This window comes from Oryx dammah, unplaced genomic scaffold (assembly GCF_014754425.2).
Source record: "Oryx dammah isolate SB20612 unplaced genomic scaffold, SCBI_Odam_1.1 HiC_scaffold_22, whole genome shotgun sequence".
NCBI classification, from domain to species: domain Eukaryota; kingdom Metazoa; phylum Chordata; class Mammalia; order Artiodactyla; family Bovidae; genus Oryx; species Oryx dammah.
The window spans coordinates 21,681,316-21,700,057 of record NW_024070206.1 but is presented as its reverse complement, the minus strand read 5'-3'; the positions used below and the strand labels follow the sequence as shown (position 1 = coordinate 21,700,057).

The following is an 18,742-nucleotide window of genomic DNA, read 5'->3' as shown; positions in this document are numbered from 1 at the left end:
TTAAACTAAAACCCAGTGCAGTAGGAATAACCAGCGTTTTTAACCAGCATTCTCTTTCTGTTCTCAGTGACATTATTTCACTGCAGTAACTTGGGCAATGGTGGTGGGCATTCAGAAACAAAAATTCCTCCAAATTCGAGCTGAGGCACACAGGTAGTAGGATTCCTCAGGCACTTCTCGTGCCTGCTTGACTACAGCTCTAGGGATTCAAGGACCACTGGCCACCAGAGTGTGGAACATTCTAGAAACTCAACAAATACTTTTTGAATATGTACGGTTACGTGGTGTATGTATGTGTAGTGTGTCTGTTGTGTATGTGGGGGGTGACGGGGGTGGGTGTTGGGAATGTAGAAGGAAGAATGGCTCTTATTTTGCTGGTGGAGCTAGGAGGGAAGTCATAAGCCAAACCCTGAAAAGATTTCCTAAAAATGCAAATGACTAATCCACACCTGAGACCACAGAAGCTGTAATCCCTGGGGCTGGGGCCTCCACATTGATGTGATTCAAATCAAACGTGCAGCCCAGAGAGAAAATGTCTGTATTAACGGTACCCTCTCTGTGAGGGCTCAGAGGAGTCACCAAACAGGCGAGCTGTGTGTTTCCATGACAGAAAGGAAGCCTGGAGGAATAGATGTCACCCAATAGGAAGTTTGGTGAGGAAGCCACCAGGAGCTCAATTCCCCTGCCTCCCCATTCCTTGCCCACCACTGGGCTGCAACACGAATTTATGTGACTGGAAGCAAGCAAAACATAGACACTTATTTCCACTGGTGCTACTTGAATCTCCCAACCATTCCTCCACCATAATTTCTCACAGAGAACATTTCTTTCTAGATACGCACTTGGACTTCCTCTGTGAAGAATGTCCACTTGGAATCAAAATGAGGAAAGCCGCTGAGAACAAGGACCACGGGACACTTCCTGACTTGGAGCCTGGCTGGTGGAGGATCCATTACATGTTCAGTCCATGAAGCTGAGCAGGTAAATGAATGGGCAAACACAGGGGGGAAAGGAGAAAAACTGACTAGAAATGACAACAATCCCACAAGAAAACATTACTCCATAGCCCAAGAAGATATCAAGGACTTTATGCCAGCTCCCTTATAACAAGAGCAGTGGAGTGCCCAAAGACATTTCACAAAGTCATGAATATCTCGAACTCTCCCACCTCTAAACTTCTAGAGTGAACAAAAGTATAGCCACGAAGTCAGGGCAGAGGTGTAAAAGAGCTGGAAAAACTAGATTGTGGAGAAAAACAAAGACAGAAACGCCAGAGCTGGAGATTTAGAAGGAAGGGGCTGAAGGATGGACAATGGGAATTTTGAGGATGGGAAAGAGTGCCCACCACTGGACAAGCAACAGGGACAGGAAGTACGTCAAGTGGCAGAGAATAGTTCTGGAAACAACTATTTAAAATAGAATCCCAAAAGGCCCATCTTGAAGGCTGATTGTAAAACTCCTTCCACCTCTGGCATCCAAACAGGAATAAGGTTTCCGTCCTATTAGAAGCCCTATCTCCTCATGTGATAGTCATCTTAACAGCCAGTGATCATCTGCAGTGTCATAAAGAGGAACAAAGGCCAAAAAATCAGAGACCTTTAAACTTACTTATTTAATTTTTAGCTGCACCTTAGGCACTACTGGGTTCCCTGGTAGCTCAGTGGTAAAGAATCTGCCTGCAATGCAGAAGGCCTGGGTTTGATCCCTGGGTCAGGGGGATCCCCTGGAGAAGGGAATGGCAACCCACTCCAGTATTCTTGCCGGGAGATTCCCACGGACAGATGATTCTGGTGGGTCCACGGGGTGGCCAAGAGTCAGACACGACTGAGTGACTAACACTAACACACTAGGGACCTCAGTTCCCTGATCAGGCATCAAACCTGCACCCCTGCATTGGAAGGCAGAGTCTTAACCCCTGGACCACCAGGAAAGTCCCCAGGGACCTTTTTAAAGGAAGAAACAAAAATGGAGAGAGACGATTTGGATAAGGAGAATACAGAAAAAAGAAAAGAAAGGAATGGAAGATGAAACCAAGGCGACCAAAAGAATGCCATCAACTGGGAGAAACAGGAAAAGTAGTCTTTGGAGCAGGAAAGAATTCATGTGCTGGGCCTGAGATAACAAGATAATCACTTTTGTTGAGTAAAATCCTGCCATGACAAAGAGATTAGAAGACATTTAAATGTAGGATGTACAATAATCAGTGTCCTGGGGTGAGGTCTTCTCCTTTCTAAACGTCCCCTCTTAACTAAACAGGATCTGTTCAACTTAAGCATCTTCTTTAACGTTGTCGAGTTTCCTGAGGCTCTGGCAGGAAGTTACAGAACAATGAAGCAAAATGCAGGAAATCTTTCAGGGAATGGGAAAAGATGGGCACTTCCCAGAAACACTTCTGGAGCTAAATTTGACATTCCCACCAGCAAGACAGGAGGCTCTCTGGCACAAGAACTGGAGTCACACTGCCCGCTGGGCCAGATCAGACTTCAAAGATAAGTTCAGGAATGAAGAGATTCAGGCTTCAGATGGTTGAATCAAAAAAGGGGGAAAAAAAAAATGCACACACTCGCTGAAAATAGGATCTGATGTGTCTCCACAGCATCTTTTCTGGATTAACCTCTGAAGTAAATGCTCACCTAGGCAGAAAGCTATCCACCACGCTGTTCGGGAATCTCAGTGCTCCTATTGTCTATCTTCTGCCTCCAAGCAAGACACAAAATGGGAACAAGCTGTCCCAAAGAAAGCTCTCACCATCCAGCCTTGAGAAAACAAAGACTCTCGGGGGAAGGGGGTCTGTGCCGAGAAACGGTTACTCTGGGCGCTGGCTGTCACCCTCAGTATAGAGGACGTGAGATGCAATGAACCTAGCCGGAGTGTGGCATTTTACACTGAAACAGCTCCCTGGCAGGCATGTCCCAACAGAACCCAAGTTCGTGACCTTACCTAAATTACTTCAATAAGGGAGTTTCCCGGCACCCCCCCATTAATTTTGAAATGCATTTATTTACTCAACTGTGCATGGATACACGTTAGTATTTTAGCAATAAAAAAAGTAAAAGAATTATTTGCAAGCATGCAAGTAGGCTACATACACCCTGCTAGAGAAACTATGGCTTATCTTGTTCACCCTAACATTTCTGAGGAATATCACTAACAACTTCAGCTAAGATCTTCGAGCAGGAGTTCTCTCTAGTTATCTCCACTTAGCTTCGTATTCAGGGTGCAGGAAGTATTTTTAAAAATTAACTTTTTCTGTGTCTACTATAGATGTTCCAGCAATAAACCAAAGTTTTTAGAAAAATAAACGTACTATCCATAACTTCTAATAGTATTCTTCTCAGACTTAACCTCTCTACATCACAAATCACCTAAATTTATTTTTAAAACTTATTTATGACTCCAGGAATAGCCCATGAAGGCTACGGTGAGCAATACTTTCAGAAGGACTGCAGTGTCAAGCAATCTATCAATGAGCTATAGTTTTTAAATCCAAAAGATCTAGGAAACAAGGCTCTAATATCTTCTGTCAAAGGCCACGTTGAAAGGGACAGTTGGAAAGTGAAAAGTTGAGAGGTGTATATGTGTATTAGTGATGCATTTAGCATCCAGCAGTGGGGATATTGAAGAAGAAGGAGAGAGGGAGGGCAGTGGAGGTGGAGATGGGAAGAGTGTCTCCTGTTTTGTCAGAAAATAATCCGTACCTTCTTTATACTATTAGGAAGTGCTCAGGAGGAAGTAGGTTTTTATGAAGTAGCTCGCTTTTAAGAGTTACATGAACAGACATCTAAGGGAAGACATTCAAGAAACTAAAAATAGTAGTTGCCTCAAAAGTAGGTGACTTAACCTTTTTCTATATACCTTTTGGGTTTTGTTTTTGTTTTTTTTTAATGTTGTACCACGACCATGGATTACCTAGTCTAAATTATTATTTGAAATTACTTGATTCATAAATAAAGATATTAATCTCAATGTGACTCAACAAGACAGGTGGTTAGTAACCACCAGGAACATTAGCAAAGCAATGTAAATGGCAACCCACTCCAGTATTCTTGTCTAGAAACTTCCATGGACAGAGGAGCCTGGCGGGCCAGTCTATGGGGTCACAAAGAGTCAGACATGACTGAGCAACTGAGCACACTCACAATGGACAGACACGAAGATGGGAATAAAACAGCCCCCACCCTCAGGAAGTTCAGGTCAGGGCGTGAGACTGATCACCCAGCCACTGGCTTAGCCACCAAGATAAGGACAATAGTAGCAATGAGTGGCCAGAGCACCAGCAATCCAGGGAAGGGCATGTCATAAATACTTCAGCACTGACGGGATCAGGAAGGTTTCTGCAGGGCTTAGGCCCCAAATGGGAGGCCTGTCCAGCACTGACCATCCCATGTCACTATGAACAGGGGCACGGAGGTCCCAGGTAACGCCCCTGAGCTCTGGGCCAGTGGATCCCAGACTCCTCCTTTGGTCCCATCGGATGCTCCAATGTCATTTTTGTGTGTGCATTAATGAGGAGTTTGGGAGGCGTTAGTCCTAGCCCATAGGGTGGTGTTTCTAGAAAAATCATGATGGTGATGGTGCGGAGGAGGGAGAGCAGGGGAGGAGGGAGACCCAGTGAGGGAACCATCACAACATTTCATGGGAAACACACACAGTTCCTGAGCCTCGTCAGCAGTGGAGACAAAATAACGGAGATGGATTGCACAGGTTTTCAGGAAGTCAAGTCAATAGGTCTTAGCGCCCAAGTGAAGGTGGATCCAGGCTGGGGAGGATGCAGTGCAGGTGCCACAGGTAGACCATCGCCAAGGACCACACGCCCGGGCTGCTGACACATCCCACACTGGGCCAACACTCTCCTGCGTCACTACATCACATCAGTCCTCTCCGTCTAGCAAATCGGGAAGACTGACATCCAGAGCCGCCGAGAAACTTAATCACCCTCACGGCTCATCAAAGCAACGGGGCTGGCGTTTGAATTCAAGTCGACTCCAAAACCAGACTCTAAATTTGAGACTATAGCGGGGAAGTGATTTTCTATATTTGCATGTAGTCATGCCCAAAATAGTAATTATGATGCTTGAAGTGAAGTGAAGTGAGCTCGCTCAGTCGTGTCCGACTCTTTGCGACCTCATGGACTGTAGCCCACCAGGCTCTTCCATCCATGGGATTCTCCAGGCAAGGATACTGGAGTGGGTTGCCATTTCCTTCTCCAATAATGATGCTTAGATGGTGTTTATTGAGGGCTACCTCCAGGGTTAGGCATTGTTCTAAGCACTTTTCATTCCATCATGAACAGTCTTTCCAAGGAGGCACCATGACTACTCCCATTTACAGATGACAAAACCAAAGCACAGGGAGGTTAAGTAACTTGCCCAAGTTCCCACAGCTTATAAAGCCAAAGAGTAAAACATCTAAAGCTTAAAGGCATATCTTGTTATTCCCCCCATAAAACTTACTGGAGATGATAATGAGTACTTACAGAACTTTATGAAAGAGTTATTCTAAAATTGTAGAATTGTGTCTCAAAGATGATTACCTTGAAATAAGTGGTCATGTAAACATGTTACGATGCTGGTGATTCTAAGAATGGCGCAAAGCACCAAGGAACAGCATGTGTTTATTTCCTATCCTTGTTGCATTTGAATTCTCCATCATGCTATATTAACTACAGATGTCCGATCTATATTTAACGTCTGGAAAAGTGGAAGAGGAAAAAGGAATGGGCCAAAGTCTGGGATACGTAGGAGGTAGGCAGTGATGTTTTCATTACACAAACCTTGTTTCCAACTGCTAAAATTAGTTTTTTTCCTTGGCCCTTACTTGGGGAATACAGTTACAGGGAAGAAAAATGCACCTTTAAAAGCCATTCGGGCACGCGCTTGGCTGGGCAGCACATGTATGCTCAATTTGAATACTACATCCTTTATGAGAATGAAGTAAATTTCCTCTAGTCATAGAAGAGAGTTTTTCCTTTATCCTTGGCATTGTCTACTTTTAACTTAGAAAAGAAAAACAGTTCAAAACAAGATTTGATGAACTAACCTATGAAGCAACTGTAATTCCATGTAACTGCCAGCTGTGGATTTAACATTATTGTTAGAAAGGTACCACCTAGTATTTTGCACTTCTAGGAATAGCTCACTTTACACAGGTTGTATCTCAAAGAAACTGAGTTATTGGGCCACATATCATGAGGGGTACAGTAGTTCAGCGTGTGTCTAAGTGCTCAGTCGCGTCCAACTCTTTGGACCCCCATGGAGTGTAGCCTGCCAGCACCTCTGTCCATGGAATTTCCCAGGCAAGAATACTGGAGTGGGTTGCCACCCCCTCCTCCAGGGGATTTTCCCAACCCAGGGATCGAACCCTCTGTCTCCTGCATTGCCAGGCGATTCTTTACCACTGAGCCACCAGAGAAGTAATAGTAATCCAAAGAGACTGTGAAATGATAAAGGATTCTTAATAAGGTACTTCCCTGGTGGTCTAGTGGTTAAGACTTTGCCTTCCAATGCAGGGGCTGTGGGTTCCAACCCTGGTTGGGGAACTAAGATCCCACATGCCTCTTGGCCAAAAAACCAAAACATAAAACGGAAGCAATGTTGTAACAAATTCAAAAAAGACTTTAAAAATCATCCACATTAAAAATAAGAATTCCTAATAATCTAAAAGCTAACAGATGATTGTTCTAAATAAATATATATATATATATGAGTACCAGATAAACTAGCTCACTGATGATGCTGGTCAGAATTATTTTATTATTGTATTATGAGCTAATGATACTATTTCACTGGTCATTCATGCTATATACATGGGACCCCAAATTGCATTTTAAAAAGTCAAACTCCCTCAAAGGCGCCTGTAAAGAGGGTGATGGGTTGATGGGGTGGGGGTTGCAAATCTGGAAGGCAGTGTGACAGATTCAAAGGCCCTCCCGCTGTGGGTGGTTTTCCGTAGCATCTTAAAGCAGGAAAGCCCCACGGGGTCCCACTTTCTCCAAACACCATTCACAGCCGCCAAGGCCAAGTGCTGCGCCCGGAGGGGCGCGGAAAACATTCCGGGCATCTCCCTAGACCAGGACTTTCAATTCTTAGAACAATAAAGCTGAGTCCAGCTGCTCTCCCTCCAGCCTGTGGGAAACCAGGCTTTTCACTGTCAGCAATGCGAGAGAAAGGCGTTCAGCTTGCAGAGTCGCAGCCTGCTCTCCCGCAAGGCTGGCCCCTTTCTTTGCAGGCTAACTATGCAAATTCCCTGCATCCCTGCCCGGCCGCGCGCGGAGAGGACGCGCAGCCATTCAAAGCCCGGTCGCCCGCTCCGGTCCAGCGCGTCGCCCGCGAATGCGCCCGGGAAAGGGACGGTCCCTTGGCTGCAGGACGCACAGCTGGGCACGAGGCCAAACACGCATCTTTCCCACGCGGGTGCTGTGCGCTCCGCCTCCCTACTTTTGACCTGTTCCTTCCTGCGTTTTGAAAAACACGTGTATCTTTGGGAGTGTGCCGGGGGTCACGGGTTGCATGCATAGACGTTTTCAAGAAATATTCGTGACCTCCTAGCCAACAAGCGGCGCCCTGAAGGCTTAGTCTCTGGGGAGAGCGGGGCACGGGTGTCCGCAGAAAGGGGAGGAGGGCTTCTCGTCCTCCCGAGCAGTGACAGACGCTTTGAAAGTTGGCCGCGGATCTCTGTTCTCGGCCAACCCTGCCCCGCGAGGTTGCCAGGCATCCGAGCCCGCGCTCCCTCACCCCTAAGTGACCGCGGTCTACTCTGGGCGCGGAACGGCCGGTTCGGCCACCTCCGGGCCTGCACCCAACGTGGCTGGGAGGCGCCCGCAGCGGGTCCCCAAGGCTGCGCCTCCCCGTGCGCTTCCCGCGCGCCCACCCTCCACGAGTGGCCCGGGGACCCCCCTTTGCCGGGCCTCGGACCACCGGCTTTCTGCCGCCAGACGGTAAGAGTGCTCCGCCGACGCTTTTCCCATTCATTCCCCGCCCGCCTGCCCACCGCGGCCCGGACCGACAGCCAGGCCCGCGCGGCTTTCCACTGGGGCTCCCGGGTCGCCAAGGCAGACCCGGGGACTCAGAGCCCGAGGCACCGAGGAGGGGGCCGCATCCGTCTGGAGTGCGCCCCCACCCCTCTCCTGCCTGCCCGGCGACCTTTCCAGGGGCCGCGCGGGAGACCCACGTGTCGGATCCCCGGCTGGGGGTGAAGGCGGATGCGCGCACCGACCTCGCCGCGGCCAGGCGTGGGGCTTTGTCCCGCAGCCCCCCGCCGCCTGGGGACCCAGACGCGACCCGGGCTCACCTCTCTGCTGGCCCTGTGCGGAGACCCAGAGCAGCGAGGCCAGGAGCGCCAGCCCCGCGCCGCCGTCACGCATCTCGCCGCCGTGCTCGGGTAGCTCCGGGGTGAAAGCGGCGACCGCGCGCGGAGACTCAGCCGAGGGCGAGACTGCGCTGCCCGCCGGCCCCTCGGACACACCCCCGCCGACCTCCCCGGCGCCCGGCCCCGCCCACCGCCTGCAGCCCGCGCGGGAGACCCTCCCCCCTCCCCGGAGACCCCTCCCAGCGGAGACCTCCCCCGATCCGAGACCCCTCCCCCCGAGACCCCTCCCGACATAGCTTCTCTCTCCCTAAAGGGCCCCCCCCCCCGCCACAGGTCCCCTCTCTCTCACGAGGACAAACAGCCTGAGCCATCGCCAACTCGGGGGTGAGGGTCGCCCCGCCTCCGCGGGCTCCGAGTTGGGGGTGCAGACGGAGAAAGTGACTGGAGGAGGAGCGGGGGTGGGGGCAGATCTGCCGGCCTGGGCGGTAGATTCCGAGAAAGTATTCACCCTGCTGACCCTTACCGCCCCGCGGGGGCCGTGCGGCCGAGCCTGGAGCCGGGACCCCAGAGCAGCCGCCACGGAGCGCCGCACGCGGGGCGGGGGGTCGGGCTTGCTCCCAGGATGGGACCCCTGGCTTACCGTCCCGCATCTCTGGCCCCCAAGGGGTGGCCTGGGCCTCCCAGAAAGGGACTGGGGCTCGTAACTACCAGCTTACCCCCTCTGCTGTTGGCAGAGGGTTTTGTGAAGCCTTTTCTAAAAAGAAGTAGTCATTCGCTTCCCACTTTGTCTAAGACAAGAAAGGTCGCTTGGATTTAATTATTATCATTATTATCATTCGCATACCCTTACAGTTCGAGATCTTATGGGGGAGCAGGGAGAAGGGAGTTCAGTCTTCATAGGATATCTCAACTGCTTTGTTCTTTTTTTAAAAATACATATGGTCCCTGTTAAAGAATTTTTAATTTCCTCTGATTTTTTTTTTTCTATTGAAAGTATTCATAACGCTTTGTAGATCTTGCTTTCTCACAATATAAACAGGCGTAATAAAGTAAGTTACTTATTAAGGCCCACACTCTCATAAATGTCTCTTTTCTTTTTTTGCCTGATAGGGAGATAGTTAAATTTTAGTTGTGTTAATCAATGTGACAACCTTAGCAATTCTAGTTTTTCTCAAGACATTTCCTTCAACGTTTAATGAATAAAAATATCATTGTAATATTAGCAATTATTATTACTTTTAAGCATAGAAATACAGAACAAGAGGGTAGAATTTGGCCCTTTATAAAGGATGCAATATAGTTGGATGAGAAGGTAGTCATCACAGTACTAAATTTAAAACACAGAGATTATTAACTGTTAAAGCATTGAAGTAGTAAAGTATTAAGTATTTAAGTAACAAATCAGTGATTAAGTTCAGTGTTTAGCAAGTGATCAAGTATTAAGCATTTAATATTAAAAGAGAATTATAAGTATTTCTGCACCAAAATAACTTTGCATGCACATTATACATGGGCAGACACATCTTTTTGAATCTTAAGAGCATCCATGCTGATTAGCTGGTGTGATCGTCCCAATTCTGAAAGGCAGCAGTTAGTTACTCCTGTGTGAAGAGGTGAGGAAATCAATTCAGGAGGTTAAGGTCTCAGTGTCAGCAAATGTCTGGTGTAGAGCCAGCCTCAGAGCTGATTTCTGGTCCAGAGTTCTCTGGTTGCTGCACTGAGACCCTGGAGGATGATCTGAAAGGCAACAGCAGAATCACATCTGTAGCCCCATATCCTGGGTACCTAGAAGTTCTGTCTGGACTTCAGACCCTATCTTTGAACTGCAGACAGGGAACTCACGCTCCTGATTTAGAGAAACAAAGGGTCAGCACATTTGAGGAGTGAGTAGGAAGTGTCCAAAGTCACCAAGTTGGCCCAATTTGTCCCTGCTCAAAATTAAGCAGAAAGATTTCAGTGAAAGAAGAATTTCAGAAGCCACTGTAATGAACAAGCTTGGGTAAGTCTGAATAGAAAAAAATGTCACAATTCCCCTTCACTACCAGTTTTCCCATTCTTCAGCAAGCTTCAGTTCAGTTCAGTTGCTCAGTCAAGTCCAACTCTTTGCAACACCATGGACTGCAGCACGCCAGGCTTCCCTGTCCATCACCAACTCCCAGAGCTTGCTCAAAGTCATGTCCATCGAGTCGGTGATGCCATCCAACCATCTCATCCTCTATCGTCCCCTTCTCCTCCTGCCCGTGATCTTTCCCAGCATCAGCGTCTTTTCTACTTAGTCAGTTCTTCTCATCGAGTGGCCAAAGTATTGGAGTTTCAGCTTTAGCATCAGTCCTTCCAATGAATATTCAGGACTGATTTCCTTTAAGATGGACCGGTTTGGTCTCCTTGCAGTCCAAGGATCTCCTCCAACACCACAGCTCAAAAGCATCAATTCTTTGGCACTCAGCTTTCTTCACAGTCCAACTCTCACGTCCATACATGACTACTGGAAAAAACCATAGCTTTGACTAGACAGACCTTTGTTGGTAAAGTAATGTATCTGCTTTTTAGTATGCTGTCTAGGTTGGTTGTAGCTTTTCTTCCAAGGAGCAAGCGTCTTTTAATTTCATGGCTGCAGTCACCATCTGCAGTGATCTTGGATCCCAAAAAAGCAAAGTCTGTCACTGTTTCCATTGTTTCCCCATCTATTTGCCGTGAAGTGATGGGACCAGATGCCATGATCTTAGTTTTCTGAATGTTGAGTTTTAAGCCAACTTTTTCACTCTCCTCTTTCACTTTCATCAGGAGGTTCTTTAGCCTCTTTAGCCACTTTCATCAAGAAGCTCAGTAGGCTTGGAAATATCTAAATTAGCTACAGCACCATGGAAGGTCAAGGGTGGCCTGTTCAAGGTGAAAATGATGTAAGAATGTTCATGGTTTGTGAGAAAGCAGAAATTCAGCTCAACAAGGCACACGAAGATGCTGTCTCCAATGTCACCTGTAAATAATGAGCAACGAAAATGCCTAAATGCTAAGCAAGAGTTAACTGGTTAATAATTTACAGTAAATGACATGAAAAGCTGTTCAGTTCAGTCCCTCAGTCGGGTCCGACACTTTGCGACCCCATGAATCGCAGCACGCCAGGCCTCCCTGTCCATCACCAACTCCCGGAGTTCACTCAGACTCATGTCCATCGAGTCGGTGATGCCATCCTGCCATCTGATCCTCTGTCATCCCCTTCTCCTCCTGCCCCCAATCCCTCCCAGCATCAGTCTTTTCCAATGAGTCAACTCTTCGCATGAGGTGGCCAAAGTACTGGAGTTTCAGCTTCAGTATCATTCCCTCCAAAGAAATACCAGGGCTGATCTCCTTCAGAATGGGCTGGTTGGATCTCCTCGCAGTCCAAGGGACTCTCAAGAGTCTTCTCCAACACCACAGATCAAAAGCATCAATTCTTCGGCGCTCAGCTTTCTTCACAGTCCAACTCTCACATCCATACATGACCACTGGAAAAACCATAGCCTCGACTAGACAGACCTTTGTTGGTAAACTAATGTCTCTGCTTTTCAATATGCTGTCTAGGTTGGTCATAACTTTTCTTCCAAGGAGTAAGCGTCTTTTAATTTCATGGCTGCAGTCACCAAGCTGTTAGGTACCCATTTTTAAAGTATGAGACTTAGAAGTTACCAAAAAACACTGAAAGTAATAAAAGCAAAATTCCAGTTAATACGGGAGTCCTGGTTGTAATTATATAAAATAAACACATGTATAAACAAGATACTAGAAGGCAAGATGCAGAAGAAAATTGTTGTGTTCAGCTGATAAGAGTGCAAGGAGAGGGGAGTGTTGTTCGTATGATAAAGAACTTAGGCCAGCCTCATAGATGGCTCCCATTCTTCCCCCTCACTTTCTAGAAATGATATCTTGAGCATGTTTCCTCATCTGTAACGTAGAAATAATAATAGTTCCAACTTCATGCATTCAACAAATATTTTTTTAGTCCCTGTTAGGTATCAGGTTCTATGGCTTCACCTTTAAACAAGACAGGTTCTCATCTCTGTGGAACATTGTCTGGCAGTTAAGGCAGAAAAAAATGTAAGCTAAAATTATAAATTTAATAAGTTTATTAAAGGGTCACTGAGATAAGGAATTTGAGACCAAGCCCTGATCTGGCAGTTTGGGAAGGTTTTGCTGAGAAACTTATTCATAAGGATTCAATGAGCCAATGTCTGTCAGTCACCAGCACTCTGCCTAGCTTATGGTAAATGCTCAAGAAAGATGAATTATTATTTCAATTTTTCTATAATATGACCATATTTTTCAATTAAAAGAAGAGAAAACCCAGCTTGATTACGAACATTTTCAGAAACAAGAGTTCAGAGAGGGATGGGCCAGATCAGAGCTTTCAAAACCACTTGGGGGATCATGTTAAAATACTGATTCCAGTGCAGTAGGGCTGCGGTTGGAGGCTAAATTTCTGTACCTCTAACAAGCTCCTAGGTGATGCTCATGCTGCTGGTAGGCAGAGTGCACCTTGAACAGAAGTTCCTGGCTTGCCTGTCCTTGATCTTGCCTGCACATTGGAATCGATGGAGAAGTTTGAAAAGATACTATTGTTCATTTCTATCCCCCGAGATTCAGATTCAGTTGGTATGGGGAGGAGTCTGGACATTAAGATATTTTAAGGCTCTCCAGGTGAACCCAACATGCAACAACATTTGAGACACCCTGGGCTAGACTGGATGGCTAGAGAAGATGATCCAGGTCTAGTCATGGCTAGGCATGCTGCAGGAGCCAGTCTCAGAGAAGTATGATCACAGACAAGAAGAAGAAGCATACCCTGGCAGATGTCTTCCTGCGAGGACAGACAGCCGTGGGGCAGGAACCCAGCCAGTGAGGCCCAGAGCATGGCCAGGACCATTTTTCTGGAGGTTGGGGTAAGCAAGACTGTCCTTTAGTTCTAAAGGGATTGAGATCCCAGGCAGGGACTGGGACACAGAAACATCATACCAGGATCCGGGCACCAAGCTGGAGTATAAAGTGAAGGATGTGATTACCAGGAAAGAGGTAAGAGGTCAGTCACTAAAATAGGGTTAGGATGTCAGAGTCTGGGCCAGGACAAAGCTAAAGAGGCTGAGTATAAACTAAGTTGCTTAAACCCCCATGGCAGAAATAAGGTGATTAGGAGACTAAGCCTTCAGCAAGAGTGAGGGGTGGATGGTCCAGTAGACAGAGTAGGCAGATTAGGGATGGAGGCAAAATAGTATCACCCCAGAGATGTTGGAGAAGACTCTTAAGAGTCCCTTGGACTGCAAAGAGATCAAACCAGTAAATCCTAAAGGAAATCAACCCTGAATATTCATTGGAAGGACTGATGCTGAAGCTGAATACTTTGCCACCTGATGCAAAGAGCCAACTCATTGGAAAAGACCCTGATGATGGAAAAGATTGAGGGCAGGAAAAGAAGAGGGCATCAGAGGATGAGATGGTTGGATGGCATCACCAACTCAATGGACATGAGTCTGAGCAAGCTCTAGGAGATGGTGAATGACAGAGAAGCCTGGTGTGCTGCAGTCCTTGGGGTCTCAGAGTCAGACACAAGTGAGCCACTGAACAACAACAGAGATGTGAATGTCCTAATGGCTGGGTCCTGGGAGTACGTTGTGCATGAAAAGTCTCAGATGTGATTAAGTGAGGATTTTACGATAACTTTATTTATTCATTCATAGCCCCAAACTGGAACCAAGCCACGTGTCCATCACCAGAAGAATGGATTTTAAAATATCGAATATTTTGGGACTTCCCTGGCAGACCAGTGATTAAGGCTTCACCTACCAATGCAGGGGGTACAAGTTCGATCCCTGGTCAGGAAGTTAAGATTCCACACATCTCTTGGCCAAAATACCAAAACATAAAACAGAAGCAATATTTTAACAATTCAATAAAGATTTTTAAAAATTAAAATAAAATGTTGGATGGAATGTTTGCAAATGTTTGCAATGGAATAAACTTGGCAATAAGACAGAATGAACCACTGACTCACACAGCATGAATGAATTTGAAAAATGTTCAAACTGGTTTTAGAAAAGGCAGAGGAACCAGAGATCAAATTGCCAACATCTGCTGGATCATCGAAAAAGCAAGAGAGTTCCAGAAAAACATCTATTTCTGCTTTCTTGACTATGCCAAAGCCTTTGACTGTGTGAATCACAATAAACTGTGGGAAATTCTTCAAGAGTTGGGAATACCAGACCACCTGACCTGCCCCTTGAGAAACCTGTGGGCAGATCAGGAGGCAACAGTTAGAACTGGATATGGAACAACAGACTGGTTCCAAATCTGGAAAGGAGTACGTCAAGGCTGTATATTGTCACCCTGCTTATTTAACTTATATGCAGAGTACATCATGAGAAATGCTGGGCTGGAGGAAGCACAAGCTGGAATCAAGACTGCTGGGAGAAATATCAATCACCTCAGATATGCGGATGACCACTCATATGGCAGAAAGTGAAGAAGAACTAAAGAGCCTCTTGATGAAAGTGAAAGAGGAGAGTGAAAAAGTTGGCTTAAAGCTCAACATTCAGAAAACGAAGATCATGGCATCCAGTCCCATCACTTCATGGCAAATAGATGGGGAAACAGTGGAAACAGTGGCTGACTTTATTTTTTGGGCTCCAAAATCACTGCAGATGGTGATTGCAGCATGAAATTAAAAGATGCTTACTCCTTGGAAGGAAAGTTATGACCAACCTAGACAGCATATTAAAAAGCAGAGATATTGCTTTGTCAACAAAGGTGTATCTAGTCAAGGCTATGGTTTTACCAGTGGTCATGTATGGATGTGAGAGTTGGACTATAAAAAGGCTGAGTGCTGAAGAATTGATGCTTTTGAACTGTGGTGTTAGAGAAGACTCTTGAGAGTCCCTTGGACTGCAAGGAGATCCAACCAGTCCATCCTAAAGGAGTTCAGTCCTGGGTGTTCATTGGTAGGACTGATTTTGAAGCTGAAACTCCAATACTTTGGTCACCTGATGTAAAGAGCTGACTCATTTAAAAAGACCCTGATGCTGGGAAAGATTGAAGGCAGGAGGAGAAGGGGACAACAGAGGATGAGATGGTTGGATGGCATCACCAACTCAATGGACATGGGTTTGGGTGGACTCTGGGAGTTAGTGATGGATAGGGAGGCCTGGCCCTGCTGCGGCTCATGGGGTCGCAAAGAGTCGGACAGGACTGAGCGACTGAACTAAACTGATACTAAGTGAAAGAAGCCAGACACAAAAGAGTCAATTTCTGTGACGTTTATCAACAGACAAAACTAATCAAAGGAAAACAGTAGTTGCCTATGGAGAGAGTGAAGATTGACTGGAAAAAGAAAAAAAGGAGTCTGTGGTCATAGAAATGTTCTGTATCCTGATTGGCATGTTGGTTTTATGGCTACAAACCTCTACCAAAATTCATTCTGTTATACAGATTTAGGATCCATGCATTTCTCTGTATAAATAAGGATCTTGAGATGAGGCGATTTTTGTCAATTTTTATGGCTGAGCCCAGAGTAGTCCCAGAAGTCCTTGTGAGTGAAATAGCGGGGACAAGGGAGTCAGAGAAATTCAGTGAGACAGAAACCCACTCTGCCAAAGCCGACTTTGAAAGACAGGAGAATGGGACCATGCGTCCAGGAATTCGAGAGGCTTCGAGAGGCTGGAACACTTTCTAGAGGCTCCAAATCTTTGGCCACCTGATGCGAAGGGCTAACTCACTAGAAAAGAGCCTGATGCTGGGAAAGATTGAAGGCAAAAGGAGAAAGGGACAACAGAGGATGAGATGGTTGGATAGCATCACTGGCTCAATGGACACGAGTTTGGGCAAACTTCGGGAGAAGGACAGTGCTTTAGTGGTTTCTTAAAACACTTATAGTGTTTTAAATTTGCAAATCTGAGTTTTCAAAGCATGACTTAAAAAATACATTTAAATAGACTTTCACAGCAATCTCATACACAAAAAATCATGGTTAAAAAAAAATACAGGAACAAATTACAGTTCCCACATTTACTTGACTGAGTGAGCTTTGGGAAATTATTTAAGTTTCTTGACCTTCATCTCCTCATCTGTAGAATGGGGACACATAGAAGACCTACATCAAAAGATGAGAAGCAAGGTTCTTAGCATAGTGCCCAGTATCAAGTAAGTATCCAATAACTATTTTCTTCAATGACTGTGTTCATCACCATCGTCAAAAGATTAGGAAGCAATGTTGCACAGCTGTTGTCATGAAGATGGGCCAGTTTGTCAGCACAGGTTTATAAAAGGCTGTTGGACACACGTGAAGAGATAAACCATTATTTATCTTCTTATTTACAGGGAAGACGCAGAGATGACTCCGAGGGGAAAGGCAAGCTAGAAGAAAATATCTTCCTGAAAACCAAGTAGTAGAAAGAGGTTAATGGAAAATAGTGACCAGTACAGCAAGACCCAAAGAGAATCTGTTTTTCAAAAAATTTGGCAGAGAATTGGTCATTAAAGAACTTTGCAAGTATCTTTTTTCTCTCACAGAGGAAGAGGAAGCCAAATTGGTGTGGGGGGGGTGTCTGGGAGACAGCTGTTCACAAGGACATGTAAACAATATTTGTCCCCCAGACTCTGCAGGGTGTCTCTGCCTGCTGGATATTTGTAACAACAAAACCTCCAACAGGAAAGTTAGATTTGGAAATCAAGATTAGCAGCACACGTGACTTGGTAAAGCTGGACACAAATTATCTGAAAATTAGGAAATAGATGTCCATTTCTTTTAAAATTTATTTTATTGAAGTATAGCTGATTTACAGTGTTGTGTTAATTTCTGCTGTACAGGACGGTGACTCAGTTATACGTGTAGAAATATTCTTTTTCATATTCTTTTCCCTTATGTTTTATCACAAGATATTGAGTATTGTTCCCTGTCCTGTACAGTAAGATTTTGTTTATCCATCCTGTATAATAATTTTCATCAGGAAATGGTGTTTATGAAGATACTCGTCATGTGTCATTTTCATCTGCCCTAGTTTGGGAGAAGATGCTTATAAACCATCACTCTTACGTTGCTTCCTTCTGTTTTTATTAAGTTTTCCTCCTGTTCACTCCACGTGGAGGCAGATATTCTTCAATATTCTGCACTTTCCATTCCCAGAGCCTTTCTTTTCTCCTTGTTTACCCCCAGATCCTCATCTTTGCTTATTTTGTCACAACCCCTATGTACCTTTCATCAGGAAGCCAGAGGACAGTCAAATGACTTAGACACCCTGCAGTGATCTGGCAGCAGAGACGCTATTCAAATTTTAGGAAGACGCCAATACTAAGAAATAGGATTTGTGGCTGAAACAGACAGTATCCTCCCATTAAAAGATCCTTTATAGGATTCAGGAAATAGTTAATTCTGGTCATTGTAGTAGTTAATTCAATGCCGTATACTGGACAGTCAAATGATCTAAAATTAGAATTGTGTTTCTGGACAACATGAGCTATTTGACTCTGGGACAGATTATTTACCTTCTCTGAGCCTCGGTGTTTCTTCTCTGTAAAATCTGGAAAACAATATAGACCACTAGACATAATTACTACCTATAATGACAGCAACAGTAATAACAGCTCCCAGGTGTTAAAGAACCTTGAAAGGAGACATTACATCTGTGTTCCCAGGTGTTCTGCTTCAATTTCTGTTCTAGGGCTGCCTCATGGCCACTGAACAAGACTGGAGAACTAGACCGACCAGGATCTCTTCAACCCATGCCCACAGTCATTAAAGCTGACCTTCAGAATTGCCCAGCAATCTCAGGACCTGCTGGAAACTGTTCCCATCCCACTGACTGATCCCATCTTTTCAGGGCTCAGCTGCATTTCCCTCCGGCTAGGATGCCCATCATCTCTTCCTTTTTCCTCTCATTGAACTCCTAGCCATCCTTCAAGACCCAGCTCAAACATCCCCTCCTGCAGATAGCCTTCTGTGATTGCTTCAATGCTCGCAGACTGCTTGTTCCTTTGTGCCACCAACGTACCTTGTAATGCAATCTCCATTTTAACGGATCTGTGAATTTTATTAACTTATTTTTCACATTAAACAATGAATTCTTGCCCCTCTTGTTTTATTTTGTCTTAACACTTGCCATAGTGTCTGAAATTAAACAAATACTTGTTGAAAATGACAATGATGTTGATGCATTCAACACTATGTAATAATACTGGTGCAGTTGCTACATTATTCTGACATGTCATATAAATCATCTCAAAGTTTTCTAAACATCCCCAGGTGGTAAAAGGCAATGTGAGCAACTAGGGCTAAAAGAGCTCTCAGTTACAAGCAACGCTAGCTGACTCTGGCCACCTTAAAGAGGGCAAGGTAACTGGGGAGATATTTGTGGGGTGGGAAGAGTGGGGGTCACAGAATCCATAGGAACCTGGAGGACAAGGCTTGGAGGATGCA

At 45.6% G+C, this 18,742-nt stretch overlaps 1 protein-coding gene and 1 long non-coding RNA gene across 3 annotated transcripts in view; one reads left to right on the top strand and one right to left on the bottom strand.

Annotated features, from left to right (window-relative positions):
- Nucleotides 1-8,365, bottom strand: part of LAMA1 (laminin subunit alpha 1) — a 125,985-nt gene extending 117,620 nt beyond the window's left edge. The window contains exon 1 of the mRNA XM_040264649.1: nt 8,290-8,365. Coding sequence (XP_040120583.1) covers nt 8,290-8,362 — 73 coding nt within the window. The 5' untranslated portion in view covers nt 8,363-8,365. The remainder of the gene's footprint in view (nt 1-8,289) is intronic.
- LOC120881082 lies at nt 7,293-18,393 on the top strand. Of its 2 annotated transcripts, none has more exons than XR_005725207.1 (2): nt 7,293-7,936; nt 17,988-18,393. It is a non-coding gene; the product is annotated as an uncharacterized LOC120881082 (long non-coding RNA). The 2 variants fall into 2 exon arrangements; XR_005725208.1 differs by lacking the exon at nt 7,293-7,936 and adding an exon at nt 8,209-8,379.
- The last annotated feature ends 349 nt before the right edge of the window (nt 18,394-18,742 follow it).